The 22,125-nt window shown below is 41.1% G+C and overlaps 1 protein-coding gene across 4 annotated transcripts in view; it reads right to left on the reverse strand.

The window, feature by feature from the left end:
• Window positions 1-565: 565 nt before the first annotated feature.
• The window catches only part of BMPER (BMP binding endothelial regulator), a 244,931-nt gene continuing 223,371 nt past the window's right edge, over window positions 566-22,125 (reverse strand). For all 4 annotated transcript variants that reach the window (XM_063609694.1, XM_055293453.2, XM_055293454.2 and 1 more), the window contains 2 exons: window positions 12,014-12,144; window positions 566-2,282 (listed from right to left, as the gene is read on the reverse strand). In XM_063609694.1, coding sequence (XP_063465764.1) covers window positions 2,101-2,282; window positions 12,014-12,144 — 313 coding nt within the window. In that variant the 3' untranslated portion in view covers window positions 566-2,100. The remainder of the gene's footprint in view (window positions 2,283-12,013; window positions 12,145-22,125) is intronic.

Genomic DNA, 22,125 nt, shown 5'->3' on the forward strand with positions numbered 1-22,125 from the left:
TGGATGAATCATGAGCCATAAATAACCATTCACAATTCTCCCTTCTGCATCATTTCCCTTATGCTGCCCTCTTTCACAGAAGAGAACCTACAGTGAACTGAAAAGGGATTTAAAGCTAATCTTAAGGAATCTGTTCATTTTACAGAAGGTAGGAACCACCAGGCAACGTCAACTGATTTTCCCTACCCTTCCTGTCAGGGCAGAGCGGGGAATCAATGAGATTACAAGTAGGAAAGTGTTTGCAAGCCCTTAGTGCCTCCCATTACTGCCCAAAGTCTCCTAGCCTGTTAGTGGCAGGGGTCTAGTTTTCCCGATTCTCAACCCTGCTCACTATACTACATGGCCTCTTTGTGTTACAGATAAGCAAAAGTGAGACCCCCAAATGCTTAAATAATGGGGATAAAGTCACAAACCACACTTAGATCTCAAAGCACCTAAGTCAAAGTCTTCTTTCCAAGGGCAGCACTGAAACAATGACCTGACTACCTCAGGCTGCAGATACGAGGGTGATTGGTATCCAAACACAGCAATGAAAACAAACCAAAGGCCCAGTGTCTCCAGCCAGTCACTATTACACCCTGCACTTTATTCAGTTAACTCAAACAACTAGGGATTTTCCAGTCAAAAAAAAAAAAATTCCAAGTTAATACTTTAGCTGTCATGAATGTAAAAGAAACATAAATGTCTTTGACAAGCGTTGGCAACATGCTGGCTTGTCAAAAACGTGGGTTTGCTTTTGTCTATTAATAATAGTCTTTATATATACTGTTGTAAGATACAAAAATTATAACTAAATAAAGCTGTTAAAATTTAATGAATCTGAAGTTGATACAACTAATTATAAAGTATAACACAGGACATCTTGAGAGAGAAAATGCATTGTTTTACATCTTAAGCCCTTTATTGACTACAATGCAGAACATTTTATTTTAAGACACAGTGGGTTTTGTTTTTGTTGATGTTTTCACCAATTCAGCTGAAGACGAAAGTCAAGACAATCAAATAGTAACTAGTAGCAGCCTATCAGTAAATGAGAGCAAGTATAGAGACTGTTCTTTGGACTGAAGTTAAATCAATTAGTCAATAAAGGCTTTTCCACTGTCTAATAATTATAACATATTAACAGTCGCCAAATAGTGTTGGGTGGGACTCCTCTAGAAATAACTAAAGCCTTTCATTCTATAGATGAAATGGGCACAAAATGTAGATGGGTTACATCAACTCATTGGATTTGCCCATCTTAAATTACTCTGAGATTCAGAGAAATCAAAATTTCATCATATGCTGTGCAAGAGTTTCTTCAAATACTTTCTCATGCTCAATAAAATTAACATGTCATCCAGATACCCTTTAATCTCAACACATGACATATAAATGGTCACATCCATCATATACACATAGATGATTAGAAGACTTGCAGACTACGCAAGGATGGCAAGAAATCACTTGATTCTTTGGTTATGCCCTAGTGACAAATATATATTTCTTGGCAACCAGCCAATCAATTTTGGAAATAATATCAGCCCATGACCTAATACATTCTAACAGCCTGTCGCTCGCTTTTCATGCACCATTAGGGCCGGTCACCAACCTCCTGCTGTCTTTCCCAGGCATACATTTATTTCTTTGGAAACCTGAAATGCCCCTAGATAAATGTGCCCTTCTTCGGAGAAACACATTTCCCAGTCCATTACAAATCCTGACTCAAAACTAAAATTAATACAGGCAAGCAATTGAGGGTTCTTAGAAAACTTCCTTAAAAATGACAAATGTATGTGATGTTAACACTATCCAATGTATCTGCATGCCAGTTTATTAAATTAAAAACACCTGGTGTATTTATACAACATGTTCAATGGTTTACAGGTTAGGATCCTAGAAACAATACATGTCTTATAGCAAAAAATATACATATAATAATCCCCCTATAGTTTATATAAATGATGAAATGTTTTTGAATATATCTATATATATACACATATATACTCTGTGTGTGTGTGTTTACAGAATCAGGCACACAAATACTGCAGTCCTTCATTGGCTCTTCCGCTTCACTGTCAAAGTCACCAGATTTCAAAGTCTTAAGTATCGAAACAAAGGTCACCGCTGGGGACAAAGGACTGGCTTGATGCACCTTCCCTTGTGAAGGACCAAGTTTGCTGGACAGTGGCACCCGGCAACACACGGCTTGTTGCACGGACCAATTTCATTCCAGTTGTCACAGGTCTTGATACATCCCGGGCCACAGGTATCGTACACAGCACCATGCTTACATTGGGTGGCTGAAAAAGAGACGGAGACAAAGGCATAACATGGAGAAAGGCCCCATTAATTCACCCTCAGCCAGATGCCATTCTTGCAGGCTCACGACACTGCATAGACGTTTCCACAGCTCAGGATCAGATTTGCATTTTAACAAGAGAGTGACAAACACCCAACATTCCTCAAACACTCTGGGAATCAGCTACATCTATAAAAACAAACGCAGGTAAATCTGAACAAGAATTTATCTTATTCTTAGATAAGAAAAACTATAAATGTGTAAGGCTGTAGGAAAATCTTTAAGGCTATTTAGTTGTTGTACAAATAACTAAATAGTATAAAACATCTGCTGCAAATAGTCCTTTCAGCTATTGAGCTGTGATGAATAGGAATATTTTGTGCAACTACATCAATATTCAAATATATGAAATTACCCACAGAGAAAAAACCTACCAAGGATATTGGGAATGTGTGATATATTTTAATCAATGTAATCGTGTGTTAAATTAATAAATTTAAGGCATGTTGGAGCAAGACTGGGGTAAGTCAAATAGAGAAAAGTCAGATGTGTGACTGCAGGGAGGACAGCAGCTGGCTGGGTCAAACAATATAAAAATGATGATGTTGCCACGTCACAGCCAATTTACTATCTTTATTGACTTAGAGGCAAAGTGATTTTGACAAAATTCTGAGAGATCCTGAAAATTCATGACTAGACTTGTCAGAAAAAAATAATGCAAACATTCTGGAAGTTTTGTGACACACAGCCTTTTCCATCTGAGTTACATCCAGTGACCATCGAAGGGGCCGCCCCTCATTCCTCAAGAACAGGAATGTTGACACAAGTAGGAATTTAGATCAGGGACCCTCCAAGAACACCAATAACAATTCAATCTTCATTTAAAGTTCCTTTAAACAAAAGTAATAACAATGGAAGACATTCTCAGCTTCAATGCCTCTATTGTTTATGCTGTTTGCAGAATAATACCTGGTGAGGAATCGTGTAATTGTAAAATTTAAAGATAGAACTGGTTTGCCAGCAAACGGGCCTCACTTTGAGTCTTTCAAGTTATGCATTTAGAGTTGCCACAAAATGTTGATCTTTGATCATATTTAAGTAAAAGAAAGTTAATAAGCACCGTAAAATAAATTCTATGAAGGCTTCTCAAATATCCATTGCACTGGTTAGAAACAAATGAGAGCACATTCTATCCAGGGAGTAATCAACAACTTCTTATCAGCTCTTACTATTCAAAAACCGAGTTGTATGAAACAAAACATCTAAATAAAACCAACTTTAAACTACTTGACTCTATAATGAACATTTTTCTGTATAGATTCATAGTAAGCACTGGTGCATTATTTATTTATCCCTGCCTCAACTGTTAACTAAACCACTGACTCTTAGTAAACACCTGCTCTGAACAAAGTCCCTGTACAAGATGCTTTGGGGATAGAGGTAAATGACATGGCTGCTGTCTGATACACCAGCAGAGGGATGAGTTAGTAGCAGCTAATTACTAGTCACTTATATTGAAACATCCCATATAATCTATGCCTTATTGATTCCTACACCTGGCTCACTCTCAGCTTTCTGAGGTGCCTTCTCAAAGGTAACTTCCTATTCAAAATAACATTTTCATATTCACTACCTCTTTTCCCTATTTATTTCTTCTTTACACATACTACTACCTGACATCATATCATATTTACTCTGTCTTCCAACACTAAAATGCAAGCTCCCTGAGGGCGGAGTTTTGTGTGGTCCCTCACTACATCTTTAGCACACACATTTCCTGGCACTTGGTGAGCATTAGATATGGAAGCCAGCAATAAATACTTGCTAAATAAAGCTGTTATGAAACAGACATAACCACAAAAGAGAGGGGATTGGAATTTTCCATTTGCATCTCAGGATCTGTCCTCTACCCCCTTTTTACCCTGTTCTGTGATCTGTGCCCTTGCTCTTCTCTACAGATGACATCAATGGGCTCCCTCATGCATGGTGGACTCCAGTGCCTTGATCTGGTGCCATTATCTAGCTTGGTGAATGTCACCACCATTCACCCCATCTTCCACTCTTCTCAACTGAGTTCCCAACCTTTTCAACTGAATTTCCACCTCTTCTGTGTGGATGGGATGGATGTTCCTTGACTGATAAGAAGAGCAGCTGCTGCTTATCCCATCACTGTATTTACAACATGAAATTATAGTCATCAGTTTCATCCTCTCATACTCTTTCTCTCTCTCTCTCTACATACACACACCAACTCAAATATAGGCTACTAGAGGGGAACACTGTTCTGTTTCTTTACCTTCTGCAGGAGTATGGTGTTTAACATTTAATACTCAGAGGACTATTGGGAGATTGAGTGGATGGATACATGGATGAGTGAGTGGGTGGACTGACATAACCCTTCCTTTAAGTCTCTCAATTTAGGCTTCTCTGATAATTTTTTGACTTTTCACTGATCCTTTCAAAGTCCTCTTTTTTTCTCTTCTCAGTGAACTAACAGAATACCCTATACATTGCATTTGCTTAATGATTTGGAAACATCCAAGCTCAATATCATATTTACACAGAGTAATTGTATTCATGTGTTGTTATGCTTCAGTAGACTAATGGTGGTCACAAATGGAACTTAGGATCACCTGAGGAACTTCCTGATGCCCAGACTTCATCCCAGATCAATTACATTAGAACCCCTCAAGGTGGGATCAGGATATCAGTAATTTAAGAAAACAAAACAAAACACTCCCCCTTTCCTTCCGACCCTGCCCCACACTGGCAATTCTAATGAGCGGCCAAGATGGAGATTTGATCCTGCAAACAAACCCTACATTCATGCTTCAGTCACTCAGAGACTCATTCCTTTTTACCAATTGAGAAGAAAACTATTTCCAAAGTAGAATTAGGTCCTACTATTTCCCATCCTCTTCTACCTCAAGCCCTACTGGAGCACTTCCCGATCCCAGAGCACTCACCCTCTTTCAGTGTTGGAAGTAGGTCATCTGCTGGAGTACCCTTAACTTACCCCTCACTGCCTCTTGTCATTTGCACCCATCCTGGATTTGCCATTCTTCTTTTCTGCCCCATCTCTTTCAGATCTTGCCCTACTCTTTGTCATAGCACATTAATCTTCTCCCTATTTATTTAACAACAACAACAACAACAACAACAACAAATATTCCCTAAACTATCAGATTTATTTTCTCCTTCCTTTCACCTCCAGACTTTGTGGAAGAATTTACAGTCATTTTAGCCTAGTCTTCTGCAATTCATTAATGTTGATAGCTCATCTTCCTCACCCACCCCTTGACTGAAGCAGTTCCCTCCAAAGTTTTCACTAATGTCCATATCCACTAACATCTTGGCAACTCCCATTTTCCCAAGACCACTCTGCAAAATATTTGGTCTTTTTGTCCATTTTATCTTATGACAGTGAACTCTCCTGGTTCTTCTGCTGACTTCTGGAGAACACCTTCTCTCTCTCTCTTGGGTTTCTTTACCCACTTCCTGGCACTAATGTTCACATTACCTCTTGGAACCTCCCCGCGACATTGTTTTCTCTTCTCTCTCTCTCTTCCTCAATTACTACAGTTTTATCTCTGACTTCCAGTTAGATACCTCTGAAATCTATTACCATTAGTTCTGATTCTTTTCCCAGTCTAATCAGTTTTATCTTAATTCAGATGTCCCCCACTTCAAACGGGTTTCTGGATATCCCCCCAAGATGCCTGCTCTCCTCTGCAACCCATAGTACTTTTAACGTTATAGTTATTTGCTTATTTGCCTTAATCCCCTAATTACAGTACAGCTATAGTTCATAATCAGAGATATTCGTAAGAGTCCCCTGACGTGCTTTTAAAAAATATTTATTTCTCAGCCCACCCCTAAAGGTTTTTGCTCTCAATCTGCAGTGGTGCCTGTGCAGCTGTTGATTTTAAAGTTTCTGGGGGTCACTGTGACAAGCACCCGCAGTTGAAGAGAGTGTATCACTGAGGCCTGGGCTCTTGAGGGCAGGATCCTTATCTTCTGTAACCAAAGGTTCTGGTACAGGGACTGGCATGGGGGAGCAGCTCAATGCATGCCTCCTGGATGAGGATTTCATATTAATGTTATTCAATCCATCATTCCTTTTCCTAGTGTGGATTTCATATGGCCAGTCTTGAGTTCATTTTCCACTCCGCTGCTTTCAGAACTCACCTTGCCCTCTTTCAACTCACCTTGCCCTCTAGAGGCTTTGCTCCCCTTTAAGTCTTGCAAGGATTCCTGGTGGTATAAAAACTTCTCAGCAGCATTTCTTCTTTCCCATCACATTCTTTGTGTTTCCCTGACTATTCTACAGCTATGAAGTCTCCCATGTCTTTTCCTCTCTCTGACCTCTCAATTCTTTCTTCTAGTCTACCTTTCAACTTCTTCTAAGGCATCTTACCTTTCTACTATGAAGGACTGTTATGTCCCTCACAGTCTACAAGTCAAAAGTAGACTGCAGGAAATGAAAACTACTACAGAAAAAAAAAGATCTCTCTCTCATATGATCCTTCATCCTATAAATACCATCTCTAATTCAATTCAAATTAAATCAATAAACATCTGCTGAGTATCTATGTGCCAGGTAATCTCTTAAGCCTGGGAAATAAAATGTGATCAGATATCATTTTTGTCCTGCAGTTACAGGAGGTTGGGCTTACAACCAAATAGGTAAAGCTGATGTGTAAATAGATTCTTAACATTATATAAGATGTATCACATCAGACAATAACAAAGTACAGTGGAAGAGTAAGAGAGAAAGACATTAGTTCATCACTGAGAGTTGAGTAGAGATCAAGGAAGACTTGAGAGAATGGATCCTGTGTAAGTATCAAGTGAGCAAACTTGTTAGACAGACAATGACAGGGAGAGCTTCCCAGACACATAGAACAGCAGGAACAAAGGTAGGGGTGCAGGCAACAGCAAGGCACTGTGGCTTAATCAGGGAAGGGTGTATCCTTGGTTTGGTGGGTTAGAGACATGGACCTTGAGGAGGGCAGGTGGTAGGAGATAGAGGCAGAGAAGTAAGCCAGGGTCAGAGACCACAAATGACCCCACAAGCCTTGGCGAACGGAAGCCTTGGAAGGGTTTTAAGCTGTGGAGTGACATCATCAGATTTGGCTTCGATTCAGCACAGCTTTTAGATTATCCTAGAATACTAACATTGACCTGAGCCCTCATTTACCCTCTGTGAATTCAGTTGTTTTTTCAAACTTGTAAAAGGCATAAGATCGTTTCTTAAAACATAAGTGTGATTTGATGGGCACACATGTACTTTAAAAGGATCTATTTTGTTAAATAGTTAAAAAACAACATGGCCGGGCGCGGTGGCTCATGCCTATAATCCTAGCACTTTAGGAGGCTGAGGCAGGCGGATCACCTGAGGTCGGGAGTTCAAGACCAGCCTGACCAACATGGAGAAACCCTGTCTCTACTAAAAATACAAAATTAGCCGGGCATGGTGGCACATGCCTGTAATCCCAGCTACTAGGGAGGCTGAGGAAGGAGAATTGCTTGAACCTGGGAGGCGGAGGTTACAGTGAGCCGAGATTGCGCCATTGCACTCCAGCCTGGGCAACAAGAGCAAAACTCCATCTCAAAAAACAAACAAAAAAAACCAGGGATCTGCCAAAGTGGTTAGGGTTAGAGTGCATTTATTCTCAAAGGGGCATTAAAACTGCTACAGGTGAAACATAAAAACATTATGTGCCGGCTTTATCAATACATTCAATCAGCATGGCTCTGTGCCTTCTGGAACTCAACCATCTCCACATCCCCCTATGGGGTGCTGAAGGTCACAGTACCTGACTTTATCTCTTGAACTTTTACAGGAGGCATCCAGTCAGTCAAGAAATAACTCATTGCATATAATTAGGGCAGAATTGCTGCAGGGAAGGAGCTAGAACCATCTGGGGTTTGCAGAGCCAAACAAGGAGGGAGAAAACTGTTCGCATAGCCCAGCAAACCATCCATTATGCTACAGAAAGACAAAAACGCCCACGTTTCCAGCACCTTTTCCATGTATAAAATGTATTACTGAATGTGCAGTGACAATTAGTATCAGTTATAGGCAGGTGGCAGACATTCTGCTAAGGATGACAATGTAAGATACAGCAGACAAAATCACAACAAATTTAGAGTCAGAAGGTACCAAGTAACAACCACCAGTGATAGGGAACAAACAAATAGAAATTGGAAAGGCACTAAGGTGACTAAGATTTAGATACATATTTGGATAAATTAGTTGACACTAATATAAGCACATAAATATGCATTCCTTTTTTTCCACAGTGCTCTTGGGTCTCTGTGTTCTCATAATGATTAAGGACGGGGCAACAATGCAAGTTGACCTGGGTTCAACTCCCAGCTTCCTTGCTTCCTAGCTCTGCGACTTTCAGCAAATTACTTATCTATTTTAAGTCTCAATGATCTTCTGAGTAAAATGTGGGTAATATAATGTTGCCATATAAAGTATTATGGGCATTATCAAAATAAAATATAAAATGCTAATATAGTCCTTGGGGGAAAGGAAGTGCTTAAAAAGGGTGAATAGTAATATAAATGATTATTATTAAACTTTTATATACTTTCACTATAGCCCTTAGCATATTACATTTTATTTAGTAATTCTCATGCTAAATTAGGGTCCCATTAGTCCTTTGTGCCATAGGTAGCAGGCACATATTGTGTCTATAGTCATGACAGTGTTAAAATCCAGGCTGGACTTTAAAATGTCACTGGTTCACTTAGAGTTTCTCACCTGGCTGACTTCTTATATGTTCAACTTCCAAACTTTCTGCTCTAGAAGATTTCTCCTTTTTGTCTTATGTGGCCTCAAGTGCCATCATGAGTCAAAGGACCTGGGAGCTAAAAACAAGTAAAGAGGGCTTTTATAGTGTTCAATATTCTACATGAAACTGAACTGAATCTACTGAGAGATGCTACAGATCTGTGTAAATTTATTTCTTCATGTACCAACTGTCAGTCTGTGGAAGTTCATAATGTGTGTGTGTGGGTGTGTGTATGTGTGTGTGTGTGTGTATGTGAGAGAAAGAGAATGTCTGTGTCTAAAACGTTCCCCTCCCACTGAACTTCATTTGATGGAGTTATACTTCACCCAGATGGCTCCACTAAGAAGAGGTAAATGGAATCTTTCAGGAGCCATATTCCTTTTCCATTAGAAAAGTAATTTTAGCTCCAGAGACTCAGTCCCTGAAATGAAGATGCTGACGTGAAATGTGTAGTCCTCAAACACAACGTGTGCACTAAAATGGTGCTAAGTATAGCTCTGGGCCAGGAAGGGAAGGATCATATATCCTGTATCTAATACGATCCCAACAACAGCACTACCACAGCTAATCACATTAATAGAATTCTGCTGAGCCCTGCATTATACCAAGATGGATGGCTGGATCAAGCTTGACTCCATTTATTTTATTCATTTTTCCAGTAAATTGAAGGGAAAGGGATTCAAAATAAAGGGAGCTAGGAGTATTCAAGATGGCTGGAAGGACCCAGTTCCTCAAAAACCTCACCCTCACATATTCTACCCAGCACTGATGCATTAGGTTAGAGGTAGGCCATTTGCCTCACCTTTTAGCAGCCTCAGCCACACCTTAAGTGAATTATTTTTATCGAATCAATACTTCTCTGAGAAGGGCAGCATTGATAGAGTGGCACACTTGCTGTGGAAGGTGAACTCTGATATAAAGATTGGACTTGGGTTTGCAGAGGAGGGGGCGCAACCAAAATGGAGGTCAGAGGAAGGTGAAAGGGCTCTGGTGTTTTTCAAAAAACACAGACTAGTGACTGCACCAAGGGGCAGCTGAGGAAGCTTCAGCAACCCCCAAAAATCCATCATCCTACCTCCCCACAGCCACCCAAGTAAACACACAAACTAACTCAGGGGTTTCAACACTGGCTGCAGGTCAGAATCACCTAGGGAGCTTTAAAAGGTACACAAGGCCAACTGAAGAAAGACATCAGGGCATAGGGCACAGGCTTAGGTTCCTGGTTTATCTTTTAAGCTCCCAGTGTGATTCTGATGTCCAGCCAGGTTATAACTCACAGGTCTAAGTGAACGCAATGTCTGTACACTGCAATCACAGCTTCAAGGCAATTCTTGATGCTTCTTTTAACCAAGTGACCACTCTTATCTTCAACCAATGTAGACAATGTGGAGTCAGCAATGGCATGGATGGCCTTCTTTTCTGAGATGTGAGCTAAGGCTATTAAGACTAGGGTAGCATGCTGAAAATCCCAGTCTCTTTATTTCATGTAAATCTGGCCTTTTAAAAACAAGAATTTGCCAATCCTTGAACTAGGTGACAACAATTCGTCATTTCTCCTTCAAATCTAAATAACAACAGCAGCTACCCTTGACTGAGCATATTCTATGAGTTGGACACTCTTTGAGATGGTTCAAGCATATATCACTAATGTTTGTAACTAGATAGCAGGTATTATTGTAAAATTGCAAATTTCTAAAATCTAGACTCTCCCTTCATCTCCACATGCACTGTCACCATCTTAATTCAAGCCACCATCAGTTTTTCACCAGGACTATCACAATAGCTTCCTGCCTAGGACCCTGGTTTCAATCTTGTCCCCTTCCAATTTATTCTCTATCTAGTATCCAGGGTCATCTTTGGAAAGCAGAAAGAGGCTTGCTTAAAAGCTATCAGAGGCTTCCACTTCTCTTGGAATAAAAGCTAGACTTCTTTCAAAGCCCTGCCAAGTCCTGCGTGATTCAGCTCCTGCTCCTACTCTACCTTCCTCTTGCGCCCCTCTTCCCCTAGCCCACCTCAGGCTCAAACCACACTGGCTCCTCTCTACTTTGAGGGCATGCTAATAATTTTTCTCCTACTTTATGCCATCAAACATGTTTCCTCTGCATAGAATGCTTGCCCTCACTCCCTTCCCTCCTTCAGGGCTAGGCTGAAATATCATCTGCAGAGAAGCCTCCCTCTTCATCCTATCTCGGCCCTCTCCAATGGCTTTCTATCACTCTGCCCTGTTTGTTTCCTTCCTCATACTTACTCTAATTTCTAAGTTTTTATTGTAGAGTTATGTTTTTGTCTGTTTCTCCCACTAGGCTGCCACTGCGTCAATGACTGGGGCTTCATCTCTTATACTCATGAAAGTACCCAGTGTCAGCACAATGCCAAGTACCTAGCCACTTTGCAACAAATATTTCTTGGATGAATAAAGAAGTCCATTTTACAGATATCAAATAAGCTAATTAACTTGCCTGAGGCAACAACTATTATAGAAATCTCTCAGAGGGGAAAAAAATTCTACTAGGCTTTGTATAATAATCTCTAAAAAAAAGTATCTTGCTTATCCTGAAGACCTTAAATGACTGTAATTGTCCCGAATCTCCTTTGCTTCACATATAACCTAAGCCACAGCTATAACCGTCCATGAGCTAAGTATATCCAGCTGGTAGTTTGAGGTCAAGAGGATTTTGCAACAGTGGAAATCTTTAAATTGCTTAAATATGCTTGTCACAAAGCATTTATCTTAAGTGCTGTCTACCTTGCCCAGTGGGAAGTCCCTGTGTTTTATCAAGTAGCAATCCAGATGGGCTACTGGAAAGGATTTTCCTCTAGCAAGGGGGAACGTGGCCACTCATGTCAGCATCCACAAGTCTCCTTCATTGCCATCTTGGGCATTGCAGTAAACTTCTGATGGGTAGATCCACCAGGACTTTCTTACCTGCACAGTTCTGCTGAGGCTCCCAGTGGACTTTGATGCCTTCTCTCTGGCAGGCCCGGGTATATGCCAAAAATGACTCGCAGTAACAGTTTTTATGGACTGGACATTCACACATGTCTGTCACACAGGACCTATAGGACCCAACAGAGAGATAGAAACATTTAAAAATATCAAACCATAAACACCCTAAATATAACTTCAGAAAGGGTTGTAGATGGGGAAACCTGATTGGCCCATTAAAATTTGCTATTTTAGATTGGAAATCTAAATTGGCAAAATTCTGCATGGAACTTAAGTGCCGGATACCTCTGAACAGTGTGATATTAGATTTCCTTTCCTCTAGAGCAAGATTATCCAACAGAACTTGCTATAAGGATAGACATGTTCTATCATCTCCACTGTGCAAAGCCACTCTCCGTATTTGGCTACTGAGCACCTGGAATGTGGACCACAATGGAGGAACCGAGTTTCTAATTTGCTTTAATTTTAATTAACTTAGATATAAATAGTCCAAAATGCCTAATGGCTACCCTACTGGAATACCATCGCCATCTTGTGACGAGCACTGATATAAAACTAAGAGACTTTACTGCAATATTTCCAAAAATAGTAACCAACTTGATGAAAACACAAAATCCCATGGCTTTCTGAAGACAGACAATTAGAATTCGATTCTGTAATATCTTAGAACCTTAGTCTTTTAAGGAACACTGAATCTTCATTCTTTAGAATGTAAAGCAAACATTTCAGGCCTCTAATTAGACTGCAAGATGAACAGGATTGAATCAAGGTCTTTGCAGCTGAAATATGGAAATGATGGACCAGGACATAAATTGAACAGAAATGCAAACTAACAAATTTTTAAACATGTTGACCACAAAGACATAATAATGGCCTTACATTAGTTTATAATATTACAGTTTACAAAATGCTTTCACACAGAGCCTGTCACTGGATAGTAAACAAGGCGTAATACAGTTTTTTGTTCCATAAATAAAGGGGTCGTTTTACAAATAAATACATGGGCCCAAAGTCAGCACTTTTAAGTGGAAAAGAGCAAATTAAATTATATGTCCCAGCTTTGAAAGTAGTGTCCTTTTTATTATACCACACAACAATCTCATCTTCTTCTTTCAGCAAATTTACTGCCTAACAGTTTCCAGTTAACATTTATCCAAGAGGCCTCCAAGATTAATAAAATTAAACTACTCTTATATTTTTCATAACCTTGTTCAGCAAACTCCCTTCCTCACAGAAGCTATTCAAGGCTGAACACAGAAAAAATAATATCCAAGAGTACAAGCTGCACTTACGATCTTGAAAACTGATCATGACACTGCCACTGGACATTAATAATGTCATTTTCCCGTGGTGTGGGACCTGTGCACAACTGATTGTCAAGAGCAGTCAGCTAGCTCTGGGTAGAAGTCGACACACTATCTGCTCTAAACAGGGATTAAACAGCAAAAAACAGATTCAAGGAGCAACAGACCCACAGTGAACCCACAAAGTTATTGCAGCCCAATACTCAAGGGCACAGTTTTGGGAAATACGAACAAACAGAGACAAAAGAGGAGCAGATGTAAAACCTAAAGAGCCTCCTTCCATGTCAAGGACTGAGAGATTATTTGATGAGTGATACGTAAGACACGATAACCAGGACAGAAAAAGTGATCTTTCTTTCTTTGTAGTAATCATGGTTGTACTTTTTTTTTTTTTTTTTTTGAGATGGAGTTTCGCTCTTGTTGCCCAGACTGGAGTGCAATGGTGCGATCTCAGTTCACTACAACCTCCACCTCTTGGGTTCAAGCAATATTCTTGCCTCAGTCCCCCAAGTAGCTGGGATTACAGGTGCCCACCAACATGCCAGGCTAATTTTTTGTATTTTTGGTATAGACAGGGTTTCACCATGTTGGTCAGACTGGTCTCGAACTCCTGACCTCAGATGATCTACCCACCTCGGCCTCCCAAAGTGCTGGGGTGACAAGCATGAGCCACTGTGCCTAGCTCAAGGTTGTATTTCTTAATACTTCTCCCCACTTTTATCATAGAAATCTTGGGAAATCACCTTCACTAGCAAATGCATTCAGGCATTAAACACACAGTACTGTCTTTACACTGGGTAGAGCCTCTGGAATTCCAAAGAGAAGCCAAATAAAGCTTGTCCTTAAAATGGCGTCTAAATGCCAATGTATGAATCCCCCTCAATGTCATTTCCCTTTGTTGTTTCAATTTTCATTTCAGAATAACCCACACCCATCATATTTATGCTCGGACTTCACAGCGACATTTTTGGCTGCTCCAGGTTCTAACCTCTAATTCCATTCCTACTTCACTTTCCCAGTAGAATTTGTTCCCCACCCTCTCTCCTGGCCCATGGGGGTGGTCTCTTTCTGTATACACGGTTCCCACTGCCAAGACCTGGATGGAACGGCATCTCATGGACCTGGTAAAATGATGGCACATATATGGGAAAAGGCTGGTCTCAGTGTGAGAAAATGTGTCCTCAGATTTGAGCGAATGTCTACTGTAATTCTGTAAAATTCCATGGACAATAAACAAATAAAATGTAATTTGTTGGGGTAAGGGGATTGTTAGTGAATGCTTTCCTTCTTTTCTCTTGATTTCTACTTGTCTTATGAAGCTATTTATACAATTTTTTTTTTTTTTTTTTTTTTTTTTTTTTTTTTTTTTTGAGACGGAGTCTCGCTCTGTCACCCAGGCTGGAGTGCGGTGGCGCGATCTCGGCTCACTGCAAGCTCCGCCTCCCAGGTTCACGCCATTCTCCTGCCTCAGCCTCTCCGAGTAGCTGGGACTACAGGCGCCCGCCACCACGCCCGGCTAATTTTTTGTATTTTTAGTAGAGACGGGGTTTCACCATGGTCTCGATCTCCTGACCTCATGATCCGCCCGCCTCGGCCTCCCAAAGTGCTGGGATTACAAGCGTGAGCCACCGCGCCCGGCCTATACAATTTAAGATAAATTATAGACAGCTAAATCCAATTCATTAAGACTGTTGAGAGAAAATGTTTTAAGCACACATTTAATAACCGCTGTGTACATATACTCCACCTCACCCACAGACAGCCCCCTCTGTCTCCACAGACACAATCAATGATATGCCTTCCTGTAAAACTAAGGAAAATTTGAGCTTTTTATATGATCAGCCACTATGGGGAACAATATATGAGAGAAAAATGGTTGTCTAAGCCAGACCTTTACTTGAAAATGTTTTATGTATTTTTATAGGCTTGAAATTTGTGTTTTGTCTCGGAGGTTAAAATTCAAAAATGTTGTTTTTCACTTATCAAGTTGATGACTTTTACATAAAATAATGAACAGAGTTTGTGAGAGAATGGAGCAGCAGCCGTCTCCCTGCCCCACTGGCAGTGGTGTGAAACTGCCAGCTCTTACACAGAGTGTTTTTCAGGGAATGTCTCCTACAGTCCGTATGGCAATGGGATATGAGGCAGAGATTTTCACTGCTCCATTTAATAGATAGGGAAGCTGAAGCTTGAAGACGTTAAATAATTTACTCAATGTCACAGAGCTGATCATAGATCCAGAACTGCAAACCTAGGATGACACCTTGTTTTTTTCTGACCTCAGAACCCATATTCACAGTAACTACGTTAGAGCTTTCTAGAGAGCAATTGAGCTATATTTATACACAGCCCAGAGAAAGGTTTTTACTCTCTGATGAAAACTTTACACCTAAGGAAATAGTAATGCCCGTGAATATAGGCTTCAAACCTAGGAATTTTCATCACAATGCTATTTAAACTGAAATAGAAAAGGGAAATGACCCAAATTCTCCATAATAAGGGCCCAGCTAGATAAATTCAGGTGACTTCTGTGATGAAATACCCTACAGCCATTACAATGACGTTTTGGAAATATATTTTTAAATATGAGGAAATGTTTGGGAAGGATTAACTGAAAAAAAAAGAGAAGGATAACAAAACTGTGTTTCAACATCGTGTCATCACACAATGAAAACAAGAATAACTGAAAACAGATACGACCAAATCCAACGGACAGCTCGGTGTGGTGGATTGTGGTTCTCCTTAATTTTCTTACCTGTATTTTCTACATAGGCCTGATTCCTTTGTTATTTTGCCAATTCTGTTACAACAGAAACCCAAAGAGTCAGGCAGGCACTGTGAATACATATCACTTTTCTAAAAAGGGAAACATCACAGTTTACTTTTAATACTACACAAAAGAATATCATGAAAGATATTAATACCGAAATCAGAATTTCAGAATGACAGTGGGAAAGTAAAGAATGGGAGTAAATGAGAGCGTCTATTTGTAGGTCTTAGTTATTCAACATTCCTCCAGCTAAAATCTGCCCAATCTGTACTTTGGCAGCCTCTTGATACAGACTTCGGCTGGATTCACTTTGCATTGCCCTCACACTTGCATTTCATTGGTCTACTAATGTGGTGGTGGAATAGATAATGGAATAATTTTGCATGCTTCTGTTGGTTACAAAGGAATTTATTAAGAGAAAAATAAAAGCATCTTCAAATGCACTTCAAATTTTAGGGAGGGACAAAACAATTGTTATTCAACTATTCAATTCGTGTTTATCACACTTCATAATTCAGTGTGAGGAAAATCTAATTTATGACACAGTAAAGTTGAGTTCTTCTGTGTTTATGGAAGATTGTTGTCCTTTTCTTAATCGGTATGCACCCATAATCTACATTTATATTCATTTTATGGAATAAGTAGCAGAATTTTATCACTTCTGGGAGTGACTGAGATTTATGGCTTTGGTACCTCTGCTCTCATGACATTGTTCTGTCACATTTATGTTCTGTTTGATGGTGAATTGGTCAGGAAACACAGCCGCCCACTGCTCCAGTGGGAAAACACAGGTTGCATTACTCTGAGCTTTTCCAGGAAAGATCTGCAGGTGAAGAGTGCCTGCCTGACTGGGTTTCTATTGTAACGGAATTGGCAAAATAACAGAGGAATCAGGCCCATGCAATCCCCTTAAAGCAAACTGTCTGTCACAGGAGCTTCAAATTAATGTATCTAGAAATGGTTTCCTGATTCATCTGCCCCACTCCTGGCATCTCGCCTGGCAGCCAAGAGGTTCAGGCAGGACTCTTGCTCTGTGTGGTTAACACAGCTGCTCAGTGCCACAATAGGGCAAGAGAAGGCCCAGAGCTGCTGCAGGGGCCCAGGGAGCTGGCACCAGGCTGGGCAGCACTTTGTCACACATCCACTACCTCCCTTCTCTCATTGTTTGATGTTTGTGTGTCATGTTTCAATGACTCCTTGAAGGCATGTTTTAACCCTGTTCTTCACAGCAGTCAGCACAGTAGTGGGATCAGAACTGACCTGTGGTCAGTTCCCTCCCTGAAATCCAATTAAACACAACTCATCTGCAGAGAAGCCTTCAGAACTATTCTCCCGCATAAAACTACAGCTACTGCCTCCTGAAAACTCCACACCAGAAACCATTAGACACATGTGGTTATTTACATTGGAATTTAAGTTAATTACCATTAAATAAAATTACAAGTTCAGTTTGTCCGTATCATTAGCCACATTTCAAATATTCAATGGCAGCAGGTGCCAGTGGCCCCCATACTGGACAGAGTGGATTGAGAACACTACCATCATCGAAGAAAGTGCTATTAGATGGTGCTGCCAAGAGTGCAGCTCCATTAGCACCAGGGAATCCATTTCTATCCTCCTCGAGGGATTTATAGGTGTACTGAGATTAGGATCAAGCTCACCTCTGATTGGGTACCTACAAAAAAAAATTCAAACTTCTTGGCATCAAATTCAAGGTTCCTAGCACCCTAGACTTCAGCCTACTTTTCTAACTCCATTTCTTTCTTCCCCACTCATTCTTTTACCAAATCATAGAATGTCCCATCAACCCTTGGGCTTCCATCCACCTGGCTATTCCTGACTGGAAGGTACTTCCAGGTCTTTTCCACTGGAAAAATCTAATGTCTGTCCTTTAAGACTTAATTCAAATTCCTCAGTGGTGCTTGACAACTGGCCCCCAAAAAGTTAGCCACTCCCTATAGGGTCCCATGTCCTTCATACCTTTCTTATTGCACAGATCCTTTGAAACATCATCTCTTTCCTTGTTGGGGGACAAGGACTGTGTCTGGCTTATCTAGCCCCCCAGCACAGTGCCGTGAACACGTAGCTCAGTAAATGTTCAGTGAATCACTCAAAGAGTGAAAGAGAGTAACCTCATGATCTTTTCCCAGCTTCCACAGGATTGGACAGCTGGACACTGATATCTGAAGGGCATGAATTCCATCCTTGCTCCCACTCTGTGGCCACTGCTTAATATGGCCAAGGCCACGGGGGCTATTGGCCATAACAACCTCTGAACTAAGCTGCTTCTGCAAGAACCTTTCTGGTGTCATTTTCATTTTGAACTTATTGCACTCCTCTCCTGTCTCCAGGGGAATTTTTTTTTAATTTAATGACTGGTGGAAAAAAAGGATTTGATGAGAGAATTCCGCTTTAACCACACATTTTCAATAAAGCACATATTTGATATAAGAAAAACCAATAGTTTTTCATGTTATTAAAAAGGCAAACCTCCAATACTGCTAAAATCAAAACATCAAACCCATCTATGCTTCCTAGCAACAGTATATCCGAGTGGTTTCCCCTCTGCTTTCTCTGGCACAAGGGCCGTGCCTGTCAGACAGAGGCAAGTGCCTCTGCTTCCCAGGCACAGCTTTGAACGACAGATGTATTACCCATTGGGCACCCTCCACACTGCTTCTTGGAGAACAGAAGGGCAAGCCAGGAGCGGCAGGTGCCAGCTCCATCTTGGAGCCAGATATCCAGCGTTCTGGCTGTCTTCTCTGCCACCACAAAGGGTCTTCAGCTGGACTATGTTTGTCAATCTGAAGGTCAGCTTTCCTGGGAGCAATGGCAGGATCGAGGCAGAACTCAACAGTGCAAGGAAGATAGCAAGAAAACCACCATTTGGTCATATGGCTTTCCTTGTTCCACATATCTAGGAAGGTCATAGAAGTGGGTGAAGGCATCTTAGGCTTATCAGTGCATGGGCATCAGTGGAAAACAGGAGAGGGAGAAGATAAGACAGAGTCCTAGCTGAGTGAGCAGCAGTGTGGTTAGCTACCACAAGCCTATTAAAAAACGCACATTTTAATCCTTGAAATCCTGCCCTAATTTCCCTAATCTGAGTTGCATGGAGACAACTAAAGGTAGTAGCCAAGGTAGGGAGGCACATCCATGCCACATTATACCTATGAAAACAATGTCATCCAATATCATGCTTTTTTCCTCAGCCCTATACAGGCACGTTCACACACTCATTCTTATCCATCCATCGAAGGGGCACAAAAAACACCACTGTCACATGAAAAACACCACCAGAAAGTTCAATCCTGGGAACTGTGAGGCTGTTTTATTGAGCTGTCAATGAAAGGGCAGGGCTAGCCTGCTGAGCCAGCCAGCAGGGAGGTCCTGCTGCTCTGTCCACAGCTTTCACGGGCCAGCCCCAGTTTGGCATCCCTGTGGCTACTGTCCATGCTGGCTTAAATATTGTTGAGAATATTCCAGGTTCTATGGCTGCCTGGGGTTGCCAGGACAGAACAGTAAGTCCAGGCATTTTCATTAGCTTGTGGATTTCAAAACCTTGATCTGGGGAAACAGGGCAGGAGGATACCTGGAACGGGAGGCCAGCCTGTTTCTCTGGTTGTAGATACAAAAGTTATCTCCGGTTCAGCTTTCCCAAATTCTCCCCTCATCCCCCTATACTCAAGTTAAATTGTTCGCCCATTCTTCAGTGAAAAGAAGGCATTCATGGAGCTCTGTTTGTTCCAGGCACTAAACAAGGTACAGAGGCTAACAGAGATGGGCTCTTCCAAGAAAACAGGATTGTGCAGATATTAAAATCCAAACTCCAAATGACAAAACGACTATTACGAATGAGAAAAAGGAAATTCCAGGCTAAGGGAGGTGCCTGAGTAGAGGCACAGAATTTCCAAACCACCAGATCTTAGATTTGATAGTCATGTGGTCAATCTCCCAATATCAAAAACAATACAAAGCAAAAAAGTCCCTGACAGAGAATCATGCAGCCTCTTCCTGAGACCTCACAGGACAGGGGGCTGGTTTCCTTGCAGGGCAGCTCAGCAGATCTGCTGGTTATAACATTTCTTTCTTCTAGGGATCCAAATCCTCATAATCTCTAGTTAACTCTCAGGTCTGACATCGGGAGCCACACAGAATCAGTCAATGTGTCCCTGCTCCTAAGGACTCTTCAGTTACCTTCCTGCAATCCCCTGCTCAGCCTCGTATTTTCATCTTCCTGCCTTCTGTGTTCCTCCCTCCCTGTCAACTGCTTGCTTCCTGGCTTGATAAGAACAAAAATCCAACAAACTAATTAACAGGAGAAAAACCTACCAAACCATTTTTGTTCATGATTCACAGTGAATCTCTTACTTGATTGCCTGCCCACTGTCCCTACCTTATATACATTGCCTACTTATATATTCCAACACTTTTTACCTAATTTAGATGCTCTCCAATTACTAAAAATATTTATTTTTAAATCCTCCTAACTTTCCCCAGGAGGTGAATGGCATTATGCGCACAGCAGCACACAGGAGCTCCAGAAATATCATTCGCCTCTGACCCTCTTCTGAAGTTATGGATTGTTTTTGTGGAATAATGTAGGCATCTGTGGACACAGAGACCCCCTTTAAGAGAGTAGCAATTCTTAGGATTTTCCATGGATGCCAGCTTTAGAAGAAGCTCCACATACTTACTTTTAGTAGAGGTATGCTTTTAGCAGTGACTAAACAGCTATCACTCATGTCTGGAATCTAAAATATTTTCTCCCTTGATAAGGCCATATATCAGACCATATGTGAAGAGTATGATCCTCATGCCCACAGTTAAATTCTCGCCCATGCAATCACAGGGAAGGGATGTGCACCATTTTGCTATTTTCTCTATACCCAGGGGCCACATCTTTAAGGAGCCCAAAGCCAGAGACTACATGACCAGTACCCTTAGAAATATTTCTGTTGGGAAGTTAAGCTATCTTTGCTTAAGTAGGAAACACTGGCTTCATGGAGGGAAAAATTGACCATGATTAACAGACATTTGCTCAGTTGTCACTCTTCTAGAGACAACTCCTCATTTCACTTTGGGCCCCATTCTAGAAGAGCCCAGCAAATCTTTCAAGGTGGTCTCAGGAGCTGGCCAGGGAGAGGGAAGCTTGGTCACCACCCCCCTCTAGTGGCCGAGAGTTACAGCATGAAGTAACCATAATTCTTACTCCAGCATTTGCTTCTAAATCAAACAACTCACCTTTTTGGAGGCTGGCTGATAAAAAAGAACATAAAAATGGTGCTTGGCAGAAAAATCAATCACTTTTCTCTTAAACTTGTGCTCAATTCATCACTGTCATGCTTACTGTAAAACAATTGTAAGGCTGGTGAAGTAAACCCCTGTGTAATCCTAAACACCTACCCCTGATGCCTGCCAAGAAGGGTGAGTGCGTCTGAGGCAGGCTCCTGGAAAGGGCAGGGCGAGGTGGGCCACCACCAGGAAGAAGCCTCTGCTCCGTCCACCTTATTTTATCTTTTTTATCTTTTTCGCGAAATCTCATTTCACCTATATACTACATCGAACTTCACATATGTTCTTGTCTCTAAAAAGAATCTCAAGTACAAGAGAGTCAGAACCCTTCACCGAAGCAGAAGAGAAACATTCTTTACCACTAAAAGAAAAACTAAACTGTTTTTCCTACTTCCACACACTCATTCAACACAGAATACTTCGGTCACCAAAACGTGTAGGGACTTTTCCCCACTAACCACTAGTTCTCCAGCGGACACCAACTGGGTGTCCTGAAATTTAACTCAATTCTGACACTATCTACTAGAGTTAGCGTCAGATCCCAGTCCCATAGCACTGCTCCCCACTTTAGATATCAATTGCAGTCCCAGGTTGTGGCCTGTGCTTCTGACCAACCGGTTTATAAATCAGAGTTTCCACAACCCCCTTCTTGGATCCAGTTAATTTGCTGGAGTGACTCACAGGACTCAGGGAAACACTTAAGTTGCCCAGTTGATTACAAA

Source organism: Symphalangus syndactylus, chromosome 9 (assembly GCF_028878055.3).
Source record: "Symphalangus syndactylus isolate Jambi chromosome 9, NHGRI_mSymSyn1-v2.1_pri, whole genome shotgun sequence".
Lineage (NCBI taxonomy): Eukaryota > Metazoa > Chordata > Mammalia > Primates > Hylobatidae > Symphalangus > Symphalangus syndactylus.